This window comes from Callionymus lyra, chromosome 6, assembly GCF_982586985.1.
Source record: "Callionymus lyra chromosome 6, fCalLyr1.hap1.1, whole genome shotgun sequence".
Taxonomy (NCBI): Eukaryota; Metazoa; Chordata; class Actinopteri; order Syngnathiformes; family Callionymidae; genus Callionymus; species Callionymus lyra.
The window spans coordinates 10,914,613-10,934,130 of NC_141823.1; the positions used below are offsets into that span (position 1 = coordinate 10,914,613).

The 19,518-nt window shown below is 36.3% G+C and overlaps 1 protein-coding gene across 6 annotated transcripts in view; it reads left to right on the plus strand.

The window, feature by feature from the left end:
* LOC148076354 (transcription initiation factor TFIID subunit 4) overlaps positions 1-19,518 on the plus strand; it is a 120,540-nt gene that overhangs the window by 4,407 nt on the left and 96,615 nt on the right. For 2 of the 6 annotated variants that reach the window (XM_087793581.1, XM_087793587.1), the window contains exons 2-7: positions 30-232; positions 12,227-12,385; positions 13,881-14,078; positions 15,310-15,435; positions 16,613-16,702; positions 18,675-18,860. In XM_087793581.1, coding sequence (XP_087649707.1) covers positions 30-232; positions 12,227-12,385; positions 13,881-14,078; positions 15,310-15,435; positions 16,613-16,702; positions 18,675-18,860 — 962 coding nt within the window. The remainder of the gene's footprint in view (positions 1-29; positions 233-12,226; positions 12,386-13,880; positions 14,079-15,309; positions 15,436-16,612; positions 16,703-18,674; positions 18,861-19,518) is intronic. The other 4 variants (XM_087793584.1, XM_087793582.1, XM_087793585.1 and 1 more) reach the window with 4 other exon arrangements.

Consider the following 19,518-nt stretch of genomic DNA (forward strand, 5'->3'; position numbering starts at 1 on the left):
ACATTTGTCCATCATGTGTGATCCATCAGGGATGGTGCTGGTGCGAACAGAACTGGGGCAGCTGGTGATGGTTCCTCAGCAGGCGCTGGCTCAGGCTCAAGCCCAGGCTCAGGCTCAGGCTCAAGCCCAGGCTCAAGCTCAAGCTCAGGCTCAGGCTCAGGCCCAGAACAACATCTCAGCACAACCTGCCGCCCCGACCTCAGGAGCAACGTTCAGAGGCTCCACACCCCAGGTTCGTCTGAACGGCTTGTTTGTTACTGCAGATACTGAGCAGTGCTTGGGTTTGAGGATGGACGTCAGTTGAAGTAGAAAGATACAATTCTCAAGGGTTCCAAAGTGGGAAATTGAATTAAATTCAAGTGTTAATGGTTCAAATGTGACTAATAATTGTTAATTTCAGAGGCTTTTCTATTGATTTAGTGACCAGTGAAACATTATAATATTTTTAAACTCTAGTTATGTTCAGTTTAAGTTTGTCTCTTTTGATTCTGTTGGAATCTAAAATACTGTTCAAGTCTTCTAACGTTTATAGAAGTATGTCAGTGAAGTCACAATAATGAATGGTGGAATTTAACATTTCAAATGATTAACCCTTGAATTCATTTCATAATTTCTACATTTTTTTATTTTTATTTACTACTTTAATTGAATGATTTGTATATTAAAAGGTTAAATTTGTTGTTTATATTTCAGAATCAGAAACTGTTATTTCCAGTAAACACAACATTTATCGAATATTTATAAAATGTGTTGATATTCTATGATATATTTTAATGAGTAAATAAAAAAATGAAGAATAAAACACGGAAAAAAAGGTATAAATGACAAAAGATTTATATGTTACGCGGCTACACTATTATACCAACAATTTTATATTGAATTTAAAAGGCTACAAATAAAACAATATTCATTTTAGATTTTTTTTTATCAAACTCGATGTGTAAGTGTTAGCAAATGTAATTACCAAAAAAAAACATTTAATGTAAACATATAAAATTAAATTATTAGATAAAAACGAATTTAATGCTTACAACGAAAAGATAATCCTGTGTTGATGAAGCCTCATGAAACTGTCAACGAGGTATCATGATACAGTGACTTTATTTTGAAAGGCCACTAGAGGTCACTTTTTTGGAAATTATAAAATGATGCAGCGTGTCATCGAATCAGTCGATCAGAGCCAAAGTAAGCGCCACCTAGTGGCCTTTCAAAATGACAACTGTATCATGATACCTCGTTGGCTGTTTCACGAGGCCTCATCAACAAGGCCTGTGTATTGGTAAGAATCTGGCGATACTTGTGTGATGATACGAAATATTGTGATACTGTAGTAAAAAAATCAATATTGTTTTTCTCTGGTCAAATGTGAAAGTACTTGTAGGAAAGTGCTTCTCCAAATATTAACACAAAATGTAAACTTGTAATAACAATGAAGTGCATTAGCATCTCAAACAACCTGGAGCAACATACAATATCTAGTATCTGTCAGTGTTTAAGTCTCTAACTTTAAACTTTGTTTTAAAATGAGTCCAAACGTTAGCTTTAAAAGCTACTTGCCAATTAGTGGTCGGAGGTTTAATTGCAGCACATAAATGAATAAACACTGTGAATGTTTGAGTTAATTGTAAAATACAACTTGGAACTATTGTCTTTTATACACACACAATTGAAATATAAACCATAACATAACTTTGAATTAAAAACAAATGTTATTTCAAAGGTAAAAAAACAATATATGTGTAGTATTGTCGAGGACTTGACTGTTGTAGAATTTACAGACCACATGACTCTTGACGAAGTCGTAACTGCTTTCATTTGTTTTGAAACCAAAATATGTCCAAACACTAACTTTGAAAGCTGCTGTATCCTCTTATCCTCAGTCATCACTGGGATCTTGCAGAATTAACTGCGCAGAATGTAATGGCTGCTGCCATCTAGAATACGGAAGTAAAATTACAACACAAAAATGAAAAAAACACTTTCAATATCTGTGCATACATTTTTTTTTTTACCAATACAGTGCTATTGAAATTGATACTGTATTGGGAATAAAAACTATCACGATATATCAAGATTTTCTTACACCCCTAGGCAACAATCTGAAAAACAGCAATATATTGCAATACTCTAGTAACAAGGATATATGTGTAGTATTGTCGAGTACTTGACTCTGGTGTTGCAGAATTTACAGACCACATGACTCTTGATGAAGTCGTAACTGCTTTCATTTGTTTTCAAACCAAAATATGTCCAAACATCAGCTTTAAAAGCTGCTGGAGTCACTGTATCCTCTCATCCTCAGTCATCGCCTGGATCTTTTGGGATTAGATAGATGGATAGGATAGAATGGATAGGATAAAAATAGGATAGGATAGGATGGATAGGATAAAAATAGGATAGGATAGGATGGATTGGATGGATAGGAATAAAAATAGGATGGATAGGATAAAACACGGATGGATGGATTGGATAGGATGGATAGGATAAAACTAGGATGGATAGGATGGATAGGATGGATAGGATAAAACTAGGATGGATAGGATGGATAGGATGGATAGGATAAAATTAAGATGGATGGATAGGATAAAATTAGGATGGATAGGATAGGATAAAAATAGGATGGATGGATAGGATAAAATTAGGATGGATAGGATGGATGGATAGGATAGGATAGGATGGATAGGATAAAACTAGGATGATAGGATGGATGGATAAGATAGGATGGATAGGATAAAACTAGGATGGATTGGATAGGATGGATAGGATAGATAAGATGGATGGATGGATAGTATGGATAGAATGGATAGGATAAAACTAAGATGGATAGGATAAAACTAAGATGGATAGGATAGGATGGATAGGATGGATAGGATAAAACTAGGATGGATGGATTGGATAGGATAAAACTAGGATAAAACTAGGATGGATAGGATGGATAGGATAAAACTAGGATGGATAGGATAAAACTAGGATGATAAGATGAATAGGGTGGATAGGATGGGTGGATAGGATAGGATAAAACTAGGATAAAACTAGGATGGATGGATTGGATAGGATAAAACTAGGATGGATGGATTGGATAGGATAAAACTAGGATGGAAAGGATGGATAGGATAAAACTAGGATGGATAGGGTGGATAGGATAAAACTAGGATGGATAGGATAAAACTAGGATGATAAGATGAATAGGGTGGATAGGATAGGATAAAACTAGGATAAAACTAGGATGGATGGATTGGATAGCATAAAACTAGGATGGATGGATTGGATAGGATAAAACTAGGATGGATAGGATGGATAGGATAAAACTAGGATGGATAGGATAAAACTAGGATGATAAGATGAATAGGGTGGATAGGATAGGATAAAACTAGGATAAAACTAGGATGGATGGATTGGATAGGATAAAACTAGGATGGAAAGGATGGATAGGATAAAACTAGGATGGAAAGGATGGATAGGATAAAACTAGGATGGAAAGGATGGATGGATAGGATGGATAGGATAAAACTAGGATGGAAAGGATGGATGATAGGATGGATAGGATAAAACTAGGATGGAAAGGATGGATGATAGGATGGATAGGATAAAACTAGGATGGAAAGGATGGATAGGATAAAACTAGGATGGATAGGATGGATAGGATAAAACTAGGATGGATAGGATAAAACTAGGATGGAAAGGATGGATGGATAGGATGGATAGGCAGGATTGATAGGATGGATACGATGGATAGGATGAATGCATAGGAAGGATAGATAGGATAGATAGATAAACGTTATCTCCTGCTTGAGATCTCCTTCGGAGAAGACTGCAGCCATCTAGTGTTAGGAAGTTAAATTGCAACACAAAAATGAACAAACTCTGTCATTATCTGTGCATCAAAATATAAAAATAATAATAAAATGGATATGGTATCTTTAAAAAAAAAAAGTTTTGTCATTTAATTGACCCCCTTTGGGAAACGCTGCTTATTAAGATAAGATAAGATTAGATGAGATAAGATAAGACACATTAATGAGGGACATTAGGGGACATTGTGTGCCAACAGTCACCAGGAAACGAGGACGTGAGGAGCACAGGTGTGTGTGTCACCTGTTCATGCAGGTGTTAACACGACTGAGCTCGTGTGGAGACGCTTGTTATCGTGTAATTAAAGGAATGATTTGATTGAGATCAACGTGAGATCGTCGTTGATTAGTCGTTAATTACTGCCTTCGCTCGTCTCTGACAACGAGACGTTTAATCCTGCGTTGATCTGTGTGTCCTTCTTAGAGTCATGTCTTGAAATGTTGACTTTAATTAAGCAATTATTAATCTTGTGAATTTAATTCAATAATGTTTGTATTGAAAGGTGGAATTTGTTGGATTTAATCATTGAATTACAAAATTAGAAATAACGAAAAATGAAAGAAATGGAAATTAAAATTTGTAAAAATTGAAAAATATTTCTGATATCAGTAATTCAAAAAGTAATATGTATAATTTAAAATTAAATATAAAAAGGTTGGTATAACAGTGACATGTATTTTTTCAAGCATGGAGTTTTTTTTTTTTTTTAGTAATTAAATGTTTATTCTAGTTTCTATATATTTTAATTTGTTGCCTTTTAAATGTAACATAAAATGTTGATATTTTGGTTTCAACATTAAAACATTGATTATAATATTTAAATTCCAATCACAAAAATCATACACGGCAGAGAACATTTTTTATATTGAATTCAAAAGGTTGTGAATATAGAAATATTGAAATTAGAACATTTATTTTTGAATTATTTGAGTTAGAGAATATCAAACTCTATATTTAAAGAAATAAAAAGTGTTAATTTGGAATAAGTTCAATAAAAAGAATGAAACTATTAAATTAAATTATGAAAAGAACAACTTAATTGACTCCTTTAAAAAAAAGTGACCAACATTTAAATGAAAAAAATATCAGAGTTTGAACATTTGAAATGTTTATTAATTGTTTTATTTAATTATTGTTTTAAATTGTTTTAAATTGTTTAATGATTTCCTGCAGGAGTTCCTTCAAAGCTGTGTTTATTGGAAAAGGATTTGACTCTTATTTCAACTCGGTTTATTACACTGAAGGAGAACTTACACACTTGAAGTTATACTTCAAAGTACTATGAAGTACAATTACGAATCAATTGTAATTCTGTTAAATGAAATACATTTATGTATGGAATCTTGAATTTACACTTCGGTTTGTCAAATGAGTAAAACCTCAGAGTGAATTTTTTAAAGACTATTTATTTACCATCCTCTGCTTTCTTCGAGTGAGTCATCGTTTCAAGATCATGATAACAAGTGATTTTGAGCAGATGGTTTATTCAACAAGTTGTTTTGGAAGAATCTCTGCTTTCCTTAGTCATAGATACACCTGCGCAGCGTTTACATCGTTGACTTAAAGATCACTGGGAGATGACAGCTGCCAAGTCACTCATTTGTTTTGTGCGTACAATCGTTTAATATTCAACTGTAATCCAACAATTTTCAACTGAAATCAAATCATCTTTATCTATAATCAAACCATTTTCAACTATAATTAAACACTTTAGAACTTGAATACAACTATTTTCAAGAAAAAGATCAGAGAGGAAACAGTTCTTAATTTCTGCCTCTTATTCATATTTAAATGTTGTTGTTATTTTTTTTTATCATTAGCACTGATGTCTTATTGCTGCTACTTTCAATTTACATATTTTATATACTTTGTATATACTTTCATATGGTCACCAGCTTTCTCTCACACTTGTATATATTTGAGTTGAACTTCTCGGCTCTAGTGAAATCACATGAACTCTGCTCTTGTTGAGGTTTTCCTAACCTTTCCAGCAACGTGTTCATATTTTAGAAAGAAAACAAAAAAAGTTTCATTTACAAACACTACATCTGTTTTCCATTTTAACTAATAAATAATAATAATAAGTATCAGCAAATGTGGATTTAAACAGTATAGAGTATGACCGTGATATTAAAGGATTACAAGGAAGACGCAGCTGAATCAATGCTCTTAATTTAAAAGCCGAATGTTTATGTCCTATTAAATGGCGTTTAGGGAATTTACCGTAAAGTTTAGCGAGAACTCAGAGATTTAAGTTTGCCTCAGGAGTGAAGAATCCAGAGCGATCGTTAGCTTCACAGCATTATGATGTCACTGTATTTGTATTAAAATGTTAAGTTACGACGACTCGACCACACGAAAGACATGTTGCTTCTGATTGGTTAATATATTGCAGGGCCATCTGTGATTGGCTAGATTTACTCGAGTGTATCATCATAAAAAGATAAATATTGAGTATTAAATGGATCAAAAAAAACGTGAGAAAAACAAAGAATATTTTATTTAAGACCAAAATGTAGTTTTAAAAATATTCCATTGTATTTTTTTTATTCTTATCTTCTTTTTTTATATACGATTGAGATTAAATCCTATAGTTTTAAAAGTCTCTCCACCTAAATGGAGATGTGACGTAGTTTGTGGAGGCTCTTTAGCGAGCGCCTCCAGCTTTACCTTTTCACTGCGGTTGTATTTCGGATCATCGAAACTAAATAAGACTGTTACAAACATTAGACTTTAATGGTTAAATACAGCCACGTTATCAGCCAGACTGTGGAAACCAAAGCAAATAAACGTATCAATTGCATCTATCAACACAGTTTATGATGGATGGCACATTGATTGATTGATTGATTGAGGCACTGCCTCACCTGCCTCACCTGCACCCCCTTGACCACACTTCCCTGATTAATGGTCATGATGGAAGTTTAAAAATAAATAGAGATATATTGACGTATTTAAGTTTCAAAAGGCAACACAAATATCAAGTTAAAAGCAGAAGATACTGTAAGTTAAAACACCGCAACACATCTGAATCAGTTCTCTGACCTCACCAGATAAATGCAGGCAAAGGGCCACAGATGGCCCCTCGGGTTGCCGGTCCATGGGTCATGAAACCAGGTAGTGATGTTGTTTCTCTTGGTGCAAAATTGTATTTTAGTGTGAAAGAATGTAGCACCAGCAGCGTTAGAAATAACTAAAAATAGGAAGATCTTTTCATTAAAACCTTAAAAAAAAGAATCAAAACGCGTGTTTGTTTTAGTTCAGGTAGTAATTGTACAATTAAGTTGAGATTTTTGAAAGGCGCCTTAAGTCAAATGTATTATTATTATTATTATTATTATATTTTTAATATAAGATAGAGATTTCAAACTACAATCTGCAGTTACACAGAATGGACACTTGATGGCGGCATTTACTCATTTATTTCACCGTCTGCTGCGGTCTTGTGTTTTTGTTTGTTTCAGTTATGACGTGAGAAATGACATGTTGTACATTGATGAGTTAATAATTATGATGTTACGGGTTTATTTAACCGTCTTCGTCCAAGTAGCAAAAATATACGAGTCTACTGACTCCTTCAAGAAACATCTTTTTTATTTGTTCAGGCTTTTCCTTGATTTTCTGGAACTCCTGTTGTGTTATCAGTTTTATCTTGACCTTTAAAGTATATACTTTATTGAATATTGTTTTGATTGTTTAAGCGCTTTGTGACCCTGGTCTGGAAAAGCGCTATATAAATAAAAACTACTTATTTACTTACTTACAAAAAGTCCAACTTCGGCAGGTTCATGATCCGACAAATCTACCTGTTGGTCACGTGTTTGTTATCACAAACTATTTATTTAAACTTCTTCATGCATCAACAATAACAATAAGTGTCACAGCCAGATGTTCTCCAGAGACTCCAGGCGTCACAAGAAGTCGCTCAACTCTTCGCAATCGCCTCAAACCTTCTCTACTTCCTAAAAAAAGAAAAAAAAGAAGAAGAAGAGCGAAGTGTCATCCTGTCTTCACAGTCACACTGATGACAAATTAGCGATCCACGCCGTTGTCATCCTGACAGGAAAAGCAGTCGTAGGGAATGAAAGGGAATGGTGTTTATTCCCAGAGCTCAACCCCTCTGTCGGCCTGTCACTCTCCCCGAGACCCCGAGGGGAGAAACGGAAGGCATCCTGAGCTACTTCCTTCCACACCTGTTCAATCATTCATCATCCAACTGCCTGATTCCTTTAAGAAGCTAACAAGGCTACAGCGAGCGAGCGCGTCATAGACAGGCGTCGCTCGCGGTGGGATGCGCCCCGTGGCTCCAATGGCACCCCTTCCTCCATCTCCCCCGTAACCCACATCCCCTCGTGCCCCCCGCTTCCCGCCGCAACTTTTCCAGATCCTTGTTGTCGTTCCTGCCAAACTTTTCTTTTTCCTTCCCTCGCTCGTCCTCCTTCGGCAACTTCTTCCCGAGTGTGTGTCTGCGACGATGGAAGGAACAATACAGTTTGTGTACATACAGTACATTTGTTTTCAGGTTCTTTTCCACACGAGTATCACAAACATACAGTACATTTGTGTTCAGGTTCTTTTCCACACGAGTATCACAAACATACAGTACATTTGTGATCAGGTTCTTTTCACACGAGTATCACAAACATACAGTACATTTGTGATCAGGTTATTTTCCACACGAGTATCACAAACATACAGTACATTTGTGATCAGGTTCTTTTTCACACGAGTATCACAAACATACAGTACATTTGTGATCAGGTTCTTTTCCACACGAGTATCACAAACATACAGTACATTTGTGATCAGGTTCTTTTCCACACGAGTATCACAAACGTACAGTACATTTGTGATCAGGTTCTTTTTCACACGAGTATCACAAACATACAGTACATTTGTGTTCAGGTTCTTTTCCACACGAGTATCACAAACATACAGTACATTTGTGTTCAGGTTCTTTTCCACACGAGTATCACAAACATACAGTACATTTGTGATCAGGTTCTTTTCACACGAGTATCACAAACATACAGTACATTTGTGATCAGGTTATTTTCCACACGAGTATCACAAACATACAGTACATTTGTGATCAGGTTCTTTTTCACACGAGTATCACAAACATACAGTACGTTTGTGATCAGGTTCTTTTCCACACGAGTATCACAAACATACAGTACATTTGTGATCAGGTTCTTTTCCACACGAGTATCACAAACGTACAGTACATTTGTGATCAGGTTCTTTTTCACACGAGTATCACAAACATACAGTACATTTGTGATCAGGTTCTTTTTCACACGAGTATCACAAACATACAGTACATTTGTGATCAGGTTCTTTTTCACACGAGTATCACAAACATACAGTACATTTGTGATCAGGTTCTTTTCCACATGAGTATCACAAACATACAGTACATTTGTGATCAGGTTCTTTTTCACACGAGTATCACAAACATACAGTACATTTGTGATCAGGTTATTTTTCACACGTGTATCACAAACATACAGTATATTTGTGATCAGGTTCTTTTTCACACGAGTATCACAAACATACAGTACATTTGTGATCACGTTCTTTTTCACACAAGTATCACAAACATACAGTACATTTGTGATCAGGTTCTTTTTCACACGAGTATCACAAACATACAGTACATTTGTGTTCAGGTTCTTTTCCACACGAGTATCACAAACATACAGTACATTTGTGATCAGGTTCTTTTCCACACGAGTATCACAAACATACAGTACATTTGTGTTCAGGTTCTTTTCCACACGAGTATCACAAACATACAGTACATTTGTGATCAGGTTCTTTTCACACGAGTATCACAAACATACAGTACATTTGTGATCAGGTTCTTTTCCACACGAGTATCACAAACATACAGTACATTTGTGTTCAGGTTCTTTTTCACACGAGTATCACAAACATACAGTATATTTGTGATCAGGTTCTTTTTCACACGAGTATCACAAACATACAGTACATTTGTGATCACGTTCTTTTTCACACAAGTATCACAAACATACAGTACATTTGTGATCAGGTTCTTTTTCACACAAGTATCACAAACATACAGTATATTTGTGATCAGGTTCTTTTCCACACGAGTATCACAAACATACAGTATATTTGTGATCAGGTTCTTTTCACACGAGTATCACAAACATACAGTACATTTGTGTTCAGGTTCTTTTCCACACGAGTATCACAAACATACAGTACATTTGTGATCAGGTTCTTTTCACACGAGTATCACAAACATACAGTACATTTGTGATCAGGTTTCTTTTTCACACGAGTATCACAAACATACAGTACATTTCTGATCAGGTTTCTTTTTCACACGAGTATCACAAACATACAGTACATTTGTGATCAGGTTCTTTTTCACACGAGTATAACCAAACATACAGTACATTTGTGATCAGTTTTCTTTTTCACACGAGTATCACAAACATACAGTACATTTGTGTTCAGGTTCTTTTCCACACGAGTATCACAAACATACAGTACATTTGTGATCAGGTTCTTTTCCACACGAGTATCACAAACATACAGTACATTTGTGATCAGGTTCTTTTTCACACGAGTATCACAAACATACAGTACATTTGTGTTCAGGTTCTTTTTCACACGAGTATCACAAACATACAGTACATTTGTGATCAGGTTCTTTTCACACAAGTATCACAAACATACAGTATATTTGTGATCAGGTTCTTTTTCACACGAGTATCACAAACATACAGTACATTTGTGATCAGGTTTCTTTTTCACACGAGTATCACAAACATACAGTACATTTCTGATCAGGTTTCTTTTTCACACGAGTATCACAAACATACAGTACATTTGTGATCAGGTTCTTTTTCACACGAGTATAACCAAACATACAGTACATTTGTGATCAGTTTTCTTTTTCACACGAGTATCACAAACATACAGTACATTTGTGTTCAGGTTCTTTTTCACACGAGTATCACAAACATACAGTACATTTGTGATCAGGTTCTTTTCACACGAGTATCACAAACATACAGTATATTTGTGATCACGTTCTTTTTCACACGAGTATCACAAACATACAGTACATTTGTGATCAGGTTCTTTTTCACACGAGTATCACAAACATACAGTACATTTGTGATCAGGTTACTTTTTCACACGAGTATCACAAACATACAGTACATTTGTGTTCAGGTTCCTTTTTCACACGAGTATCACAAACATACAGTACATTTGTGATCAGGTTCTTTTCACAGGAGTATCACAAACATACAGTACATTTGTGATCAGGTTTCTTTTTCACACGAGTATCACAAACATACAGTACATTTGTGATCAGGTTTCTTTTTCACACAAGTATCACAAACACGCAAATAAGAAATACAATTTGTAAAAGCAGAGGTTAACAACTTAGTTTATTTCAAAAATGTTAAAAAAGTTAAATTAAAAATGGTTCCTTACTTAAGTGATGGGAATTTAGTGTTTAAAAAAACTTTTTTACGATACTGTATCAATATTCAACGGTACTGTATAATTAAACAGGTATTATATTTATAGAGCGCTTTTCCAGACCAGGGTCACAAAGCGCTTAAACAATCAAAACAATATTCAATAAAATATATACTTAAAAGGTCAAGATAAGACTGAGAAAAACACAGGAGTTCCAGAAAATGTATATTATTCATGAAAATACACGTTTATTGATTTATTCTTTTGCTTTCAAATTACGTTTTTTTTTTGTCATTCTTTTATGGTTTATATTTCATTAAAACTATTTTTAAATTTCCATTTAACATGCTTATATTCACTACTTTGGTAATTTTTGTGTTGCAATAAAAATACCGGCCGCTAGATGGCAGCAGTCATTAGGTCCTCGAAAACCAAAAGGAACAATTAAATTCCGAGAGTTCCCATTGATGACTGAGGACGAGAGGATACAGTCGATTCCAGCAACTTTTAAAGCTGATGTTTTGGGTTTTAAAAAACAAATGATAGCAGTTACGACTTCGTCAAGAGTCATGTGGTCTGTAAATTCTGCAACACCAGAGTCAAGTACTCGACAATACTACAAATATATACTTGCTACTACAGTATCACGATATATCGATCCACTGTATTGCAATCCAGATTCTTGCTCATACACACCTTTAGATAACTAATATATATAGTTTACCAACTCATTTCTAACAAAGTAAAAACTCTGGTTCGTGTTGCAAAATACTACTTAAAAAATGTCTCTAAATCATCTAAGAACACTTTATGTAACTTTCTCTCCCTCCTTTCTTCTCATGATCTCTGTCTTCACTGAAGAGTTCTGCTAATGTGTTGCTGCTGTTCCTCTGTTCTTCCACTGCAGTCTCCTGTGACCCCTCAGACCACCAGACAGGTTCCTCTGCCCCTGCAGGCCAAGACCGTTGCATCTCCCTCTCCTGCTTCTACCAGTCCTGCTCTTCAAACCTCCTCCTCTTCCTCCTCCTCTGCTTCCTTCTCCTCCTCCTGTCCTGCCCTCCGTCCAGTGAGAAAACTTTCTTTCATACTTGTCATCCATCTTTGATCTCTATTCATATCTCATGAACAACAGCTGATTTAAGATTTCTTTTTTTTTTATGTTTTCTTTCACGTCATAATTTATTGGGAACAAACTTTGTTTTGTTGCTTTTACCTTTAAACTACTAGAAAAAATAGTAATTAATAAATATTTATCATTTGACCGAAAAATGATCCATTTCTTTAATGTTTTGATGAAGCACACAAACAAAAAATAATTCTGTAAAAGATAAGAAAATAAATACAAATCTATGTATATGTGTATATATATATATATATGTATATGTATGAAACCATTTAATGTTAATATTAACAGTTTAAAAGTTTACATTTAAAAGTAAATTAAATCATACTGTTGTCATTGTGAGAATTTAAGTAGAATTCAAAAGTGTTGTGACTTAAACTGAACAAACAAACTGGAAACCATATAAAAAAAGATATAGAACGTGTGTATATACTGTATATATATATTAATATATATATATAAACATTATAAAAATAGGTAACTATATAAATAAATATATAATAATAAATTGAGTAAATAAATTACAGTAACTTTGTTAATAAAAACTATAGATAGAATATACAGAAATAAAAATAAATAATAAAATAAATAAATACTGATGATTGTACCGTATAAACAAACGTAAAGAAAAGAAAATAATGAACAAATATAAGTAAATATGTCAATGAAGATTTAAAAAGTAAACATAAATATAGAAATAAAAAAGTGTATAAAATACCTAAAAATTTTTTTTTACATATAATAACAAGGCAGAGATTCTAAAAAAAACTTCAAAAACAAAACAAAAATCTCAGATTGAATTAAACTTATTAATATAAAAAACTCAGAAAAGCTTGTTTAATTGAACACTCAATTGTCAACATATTTGTCATACGTGTTGAAACAAACTGCAGTTATTATCATCATCTCTGCTGCTGCAAACACAGTTTTCCACTCCATTTGCTCGTCTGTAGCCGAAGAGCGTTCTCAGAACTGTCCACACGTGATTTCATCACCACACACATGTATTTGAAGTGTGAACGGGCCCTTGGAGAGCTCAGAGGTGTTGAGGGGCTCCGGAGTGAGAAACTGCTTTTAGCATCTGAGTCGCGGGGGTAAAAAAAACGTGTTGGCTGAGGATCAGAGGCTGCCGGGCCACGTTAGCTCGTAAAGAAAGCTGACGGAGAATTGTTCTGATCACTTTTCCGTGCAGGTGTGTGTTGTTTTTTTTTGGGGTGAATGTGCATTGATGCATTTTGCAGCCTGTAGCACCCCTCTGCCGCACCCCCCCATCGCCCTCCATCCTTCATCCTCCTTGTTGTGTGACGTCCGCCCGAGTCAGGACACCAGATGTGACAGGAGCTCCGTGACGCCGTCCTCCTGTTCTCCGTGGCCTTGCTCGGAGCCAAGCGTCACGTCGTGTTTATCTCTCTTGTCTCCTTCCTCCACTCTTTTCCAGAAGGGCCCCGTGGCGCCGGCCGTCGCCGTGACGGCTCCGCAGCAGACCCCCGTGGTCATGGCCCCCCAGGCCCCGGCCCAGCAGCAGCAGCAGCAGCAGCAGCAGCAGCAGCAGCAGCAGCAGCCCACGCAGACGCCCGTCTCCGCCGCCGCCGCCGCCACAGCAGCGCCTCCCGGAGCAGCTCCTGTCGTGTCCCAGGTCCGTTCTCTTCAGCCGCCGGTGGCGTCCTCGCCCGGTGTCACGCCAGCTCGCCCTGAGCCGCGCCCTCGCTCAGCTGGCCCCGAATGAGGGGGTCTCACACATGCACACACACACACACATTGGCGCTCGTACGTTGGCACACGGGCGAGAGACCCAAGGACATGCTGACGCCGAGCTCGCACGCCGAGCTTTTTTATTTCCCGGATTCGCGAGTCGAGAATCTCAACCCGATGTAACATTTCAATGACACAGATTTCCTTTTGCTCGACGTGACTCACATGTTTTCATTAACTTTCTTTTCACCTTGCCGGGTTTAGACAGTCTTCTGTATCACAGACAATAGAGACATTCACTCCAAACAACATATTGTTCTATTAGTACATTTTTAAGATTTGAGTGCTTTTATTTTTTTTAAAGTCCCTTTTTTTGAGACTTTTTTAAAATTTAATTTCAAGGATAAAGAAATATCAAAAAGTCAGCACACCCTTTGACCTCCTTAAACACACCAAAAAAACAAGAACTTTATTAGTCATTATTTGAAAACGAAAAATACAAAACAATGATGGTAATAATAGTAATAAGTCGTACATAATCATAGTTGTGTATCAGATGGGAAACACAGTAATTTACATTTAAAAAATAAAAATAAAAAAAAGTTTTGGATATTAGACCAATTGGAAAAAAAACCCTGATTAAAGTGACAATATTAATTACGAACGTATGAACGTAGTAACAATGATATATTTGTAGTATTGTCGAGTACTTGACTCTGGTCTCGTAGAATTTACAGACCACATGACTCTTGACGAAGTCGTGAAACCAAAATATGTCCAAACATCAGCTTTAAAAGCTGCAGGAGTCGACTGCATCCTCTCGTCCTCAGTCATCGCTGGGATCATGCAGGGATACAATCTTTTATACACATTTTATTTAAATATAAACCATACAAAACTTTATTTAAAAAAAGAATCGATACACTGCTGATGAAGACTGATCTGGTATCTTATAATCGTAATTTTTATATGAATCAATATTTTCTTAAGTTACAAAACCGAGTTTTGACTAAAATGAAAACACTGTCCGACTCATTTTCTAACTAACTTCATGATCTGCTCTCTCTCCATGTCGACAACAGATAGTTTATGACACTCACTCAACTTTTCCTCTCGCTTATATTACAACGCTTCTTTGGTTCCAAATGTGAATGAAGTATTTTCTCGTCTTTCAGCAGGAAATGCAGGAGAACGTGAAGAAGTGCAAGAACTTCCTGGCGACGCTCATCAAGCTGGCGTCGCACAACTCTCCGTCTCCGGAGACGTCCAAAAACGTCAAGGCGTTGGTGCAGGACCTGCTGGTGAGTTTGAATGTTGAGGTTTTACACATGATGAGGGTTGAAGGTTCAATTCCATCAACACAGATTGTTTTCATATGGAGGGTTAAAAACACGTTCATGAACTATTGTGTTCATTTGTTCATCATGAGGTCAATGAAGCTAATAATTATAATTGTTTTGTTTCATGTTTTAAAAAAAATAAAAATATATATATATATATATATATATATATATATACGTATATATATATATATATATATATATATATATATATATATATACGTATATATATAAATTATATCATGGTATACGAGGCAAACTGTTCAATGTTGTTGCTTTTGTATATATATATACACATATACATATATATGTGTGTATATATACATGTATATACATACATATACATATACACATATATGTATACATATATATATGTGTATATACAGTAAATGTGTATATATATATGTTGGTATAGTGTATATGGAAGTATATCAGTGCCATCAGTATATTGAATGGTTACATTTTTAGTTTTTTAATATTTGAATTAGAAAATTCAAATATTTCTTACAGATATTTAGTGTTGGATATTTTAATTACATTTATTTATTTAAAAAAAAGTTATATTGTCCTTTTAAATGTAATATTGTCTGGTGACACTAATATACAAACATTTTAATATTGAATTCAAAAGGCTAAAACATTTAAAATATTGAATATGAAAATGTATTTTGTAAGTAAAGGAACTAGATTATTAACCTCTATCTGTAAAAACAGAATTAATTGAAAAAAACTTTTCTTTGTGTTTTTTAACTTGTATTTATTTTTTAACCTTTGGGTTTTTTTCTTTGTTAAGATGTCAATGGTAACAAATTGTAATGTACTATTATATTATTGTATATTAAAAAAGTAATTTAAGCTTTAAATTCTTTAATAAAAATGTTCAATTAAAACCAAGAAAACAAATGTTTTATATTGTAAATGTAAATTAAATCATTGAGTTACATATTCATGAATCATCAACTAAAAAACACCTTTTTCTGTCCTTTTGTGACAAAGTCATGATCAGTTCTGAACCGTGTGTTGAATTTTCCGTACCTGTAGATGGCAGCATGCAACACCCGTGAAGGATCGTTTTAGAACGAACTGCCTTCTGTTGCTCATGTCTTGGATTTATTTTAGATTTTTTTCGTCCCCACAGGATGCGAAAATTGAACCCGAGGAGTTCACCAGCCGACTCCAGGCGGAGCTCAAGTCGTCTCCTCAGCCTTACCTGGTGCCCTTTCTGAAGGTGAGCCCCTCTCTGCAGACCCACCTTCTCAGGACCCCCCAAATACTTTTCTCTACCCCTGACAACATCAAAATTCTCAATCAAACCCCGTATGTTTTTGGACTGTGTGAATAAACCAGAGAGGCTTCAGGCTGCCTCAAGCTCTGGAAGTGAACCAGCAACCTTCTTCCTTTGAGGCGGTCGCAGTGACCCCCTAAAATTGTTTTCCTGAACTCCTCCCTGACCCCTCACCCCTTACATCACCCGCCAGTCTCCCACATCTGATCCCCTGAAGTAGGTCTTCCTGGCACACGTGCACACACTCGCCCCCGCCACGCCATCCCCGTGGCCAGACTTCTGCTCGTGTGACAGTGACGCCCGCAGTCGCGCTGGCCTGTAGCTCGCAGCTCTCAGCAGCCAACCACGATGAGCGTCACACTCCAGACACTCGCCCGCCCTCGTCCTGCCACGGACACGTTTTGTCATCCCGCGTTAAGACGCTTGCATCAGAGATTCTTCTCTCCCGGTGTTGGCAGAGACGCTTGTTTCCTCGACGTTTATAGAAGAAGCTCCGACTCGTTCGCTGATTGTCGTTTTTTTTGTGGGCGATACCGAGTGTAGATTTTTTTTTTGAGGGACTGAACAGTAGGGGGGGTGAAAGGAAAATCAATATACTGATGTATAAACCAAAACATAGTGTAACAATCACAAGATAATTCAGTGTCCACTAAAATCGTCATCAAATTATGCAAATGAACCAAAATATATCATATGTGAGTTGAATATATTGTATGGAATCGTATCGTGAGCTGATTATATCATAATTGTATCGTGAGCAAAATATATCATATCGAATCGTATCCTGAGCTGATTATATTATAATCGTATCGTGAGCTGAATTTATCGTAATCGTATTGTGAGCTGAATTTATCATAATCGTGTAATGAGCTGAATTTATCGCAATCGTATCGTGAGCTGAATGTATCGTAATTATATCGTGAGCTGGATTTATCGCAATCGTATCGTGAGCTGAATGTTTCGGAATCGTATCGTGAGCTGAATTTATCGCAATCCTATCGTGAGCTCAATTTTTCGTAATCGTATCGTGAGCTGAATTTATCGCAATCCTATCGTGAGCTCAATTTTTCGTAATCGTATCGTGAGCTGAATGTATCGCAATCCTATCGTGAGCTCAATTTATCGTAATCGTATCGTGAGCTGAATTTATCGTAATCGTATCATGAGCTGAATGTATCGTAATCGTATAGTGAGCTGAATTTATCGTATCGTGAGCTGAATTTATTGTATTGTATCTTGAGCTGAATTTATGGTAATCGTACAGTGAGCTGAATGTATCGCAATCGCATCGTGAGCTTAATTTATTGTAATTGTATCGTGAGCTGAATGTATCGTAATCGTAAAGTGAGCTGAATTTATCATAATCGCATCATGAGCTGAATTTATCGTAATGGCATCATGAGCTGAATTTATCGTAATGGCATCGTGAGCTAAATATATCGTATCTTGAACATGGTATTTTATCGTACAGTGACATTAGTGTATCGCTACAGCTCTACTGAAGCGATTTTTTTTTCCCAATTTCTTTTTTTCCTTGACAACTTTAACTCACACAAAAGTCACAAATTTTGTTTTCGATCAGACAAACCTATTAAACAAAAACAATGAAACTAAACAAACCCTTTAAAGAAAATGGAGTTGGTGATGGTGTTGACGAGTTTTATCTTCTTAAAGTTTTTCTTCAAAGCGACATTTACGTATTTCAACAGAATCTAATTCAACCTTTCATCATAGAAAATATCATCTTGTAAAAAAATAAACCGTGTATTTTTGCTCAGCCAGACGTCAACGATGCTCATCGTCCTCCACTTGTGACATTTTTTTATTTCCGATGCCGTGATGATCCTCAACAAGCCTCCAATTTGTCTCCTTTTCCCACTTCCTGTCTGTAACTTATCTCACTTCCTGTCTACAGAAGAGCCTCCCGGCCCTGCGGCTGTCCCTCCTCAACAGTCAGCACTCCCTGGTCCAGCCTCCTCAGCATGTGGTCAAGCCCTGCGTGGCTCCTCCTGCCATCGTGACCGGACCCGCCGTCCGCCTACGACACCCCAACAGTATCAACACCACCGTGCTTCCTTCTGGACAGATCGGCCACGCCATCGTGAGTCTGGACGTGTTGAGACGTTCAAAATCATGTTTGACTTTTACATCCTGATGTCAGTGTACATGTCGTCTAAACCGTACATGTCGTCTACACCGTACAACACAATCAACGTATACTTAAACTGGCTGAAATACACAAAGTTTTACATTTTATTCCACTTCAATCTTCACTGAGAGGAGAATAGTTTGTGAGTCTATTAAGATATAGACATTAAGATCACACACGCACACACACACAAACGCACACGAACACGCACACACTTACACTCACACACACAGACGAACATGCACACACACACGCACACACAAGCTCACATACACACACACGGACACGGACACACAAGTTCACACATATACACAAAGACACAAACACACACACAGACACGAACACACACAAACACACACACAGACACAAACACGAACACACAAAGAGACACAGACACGCACGCATACACAGACACGCAAACACACAAGCTCACATACACACACATGGATCACACACATACACAAAGACACAAGCACACACAAAAACACACACGAACACAGACACAAACACACACGCAAACACACAGAGACACAAATACAGACACGCACGCATACACAGACACGCAAACACACACAGAGACACACACAAGCACACACGCACACAGACATAT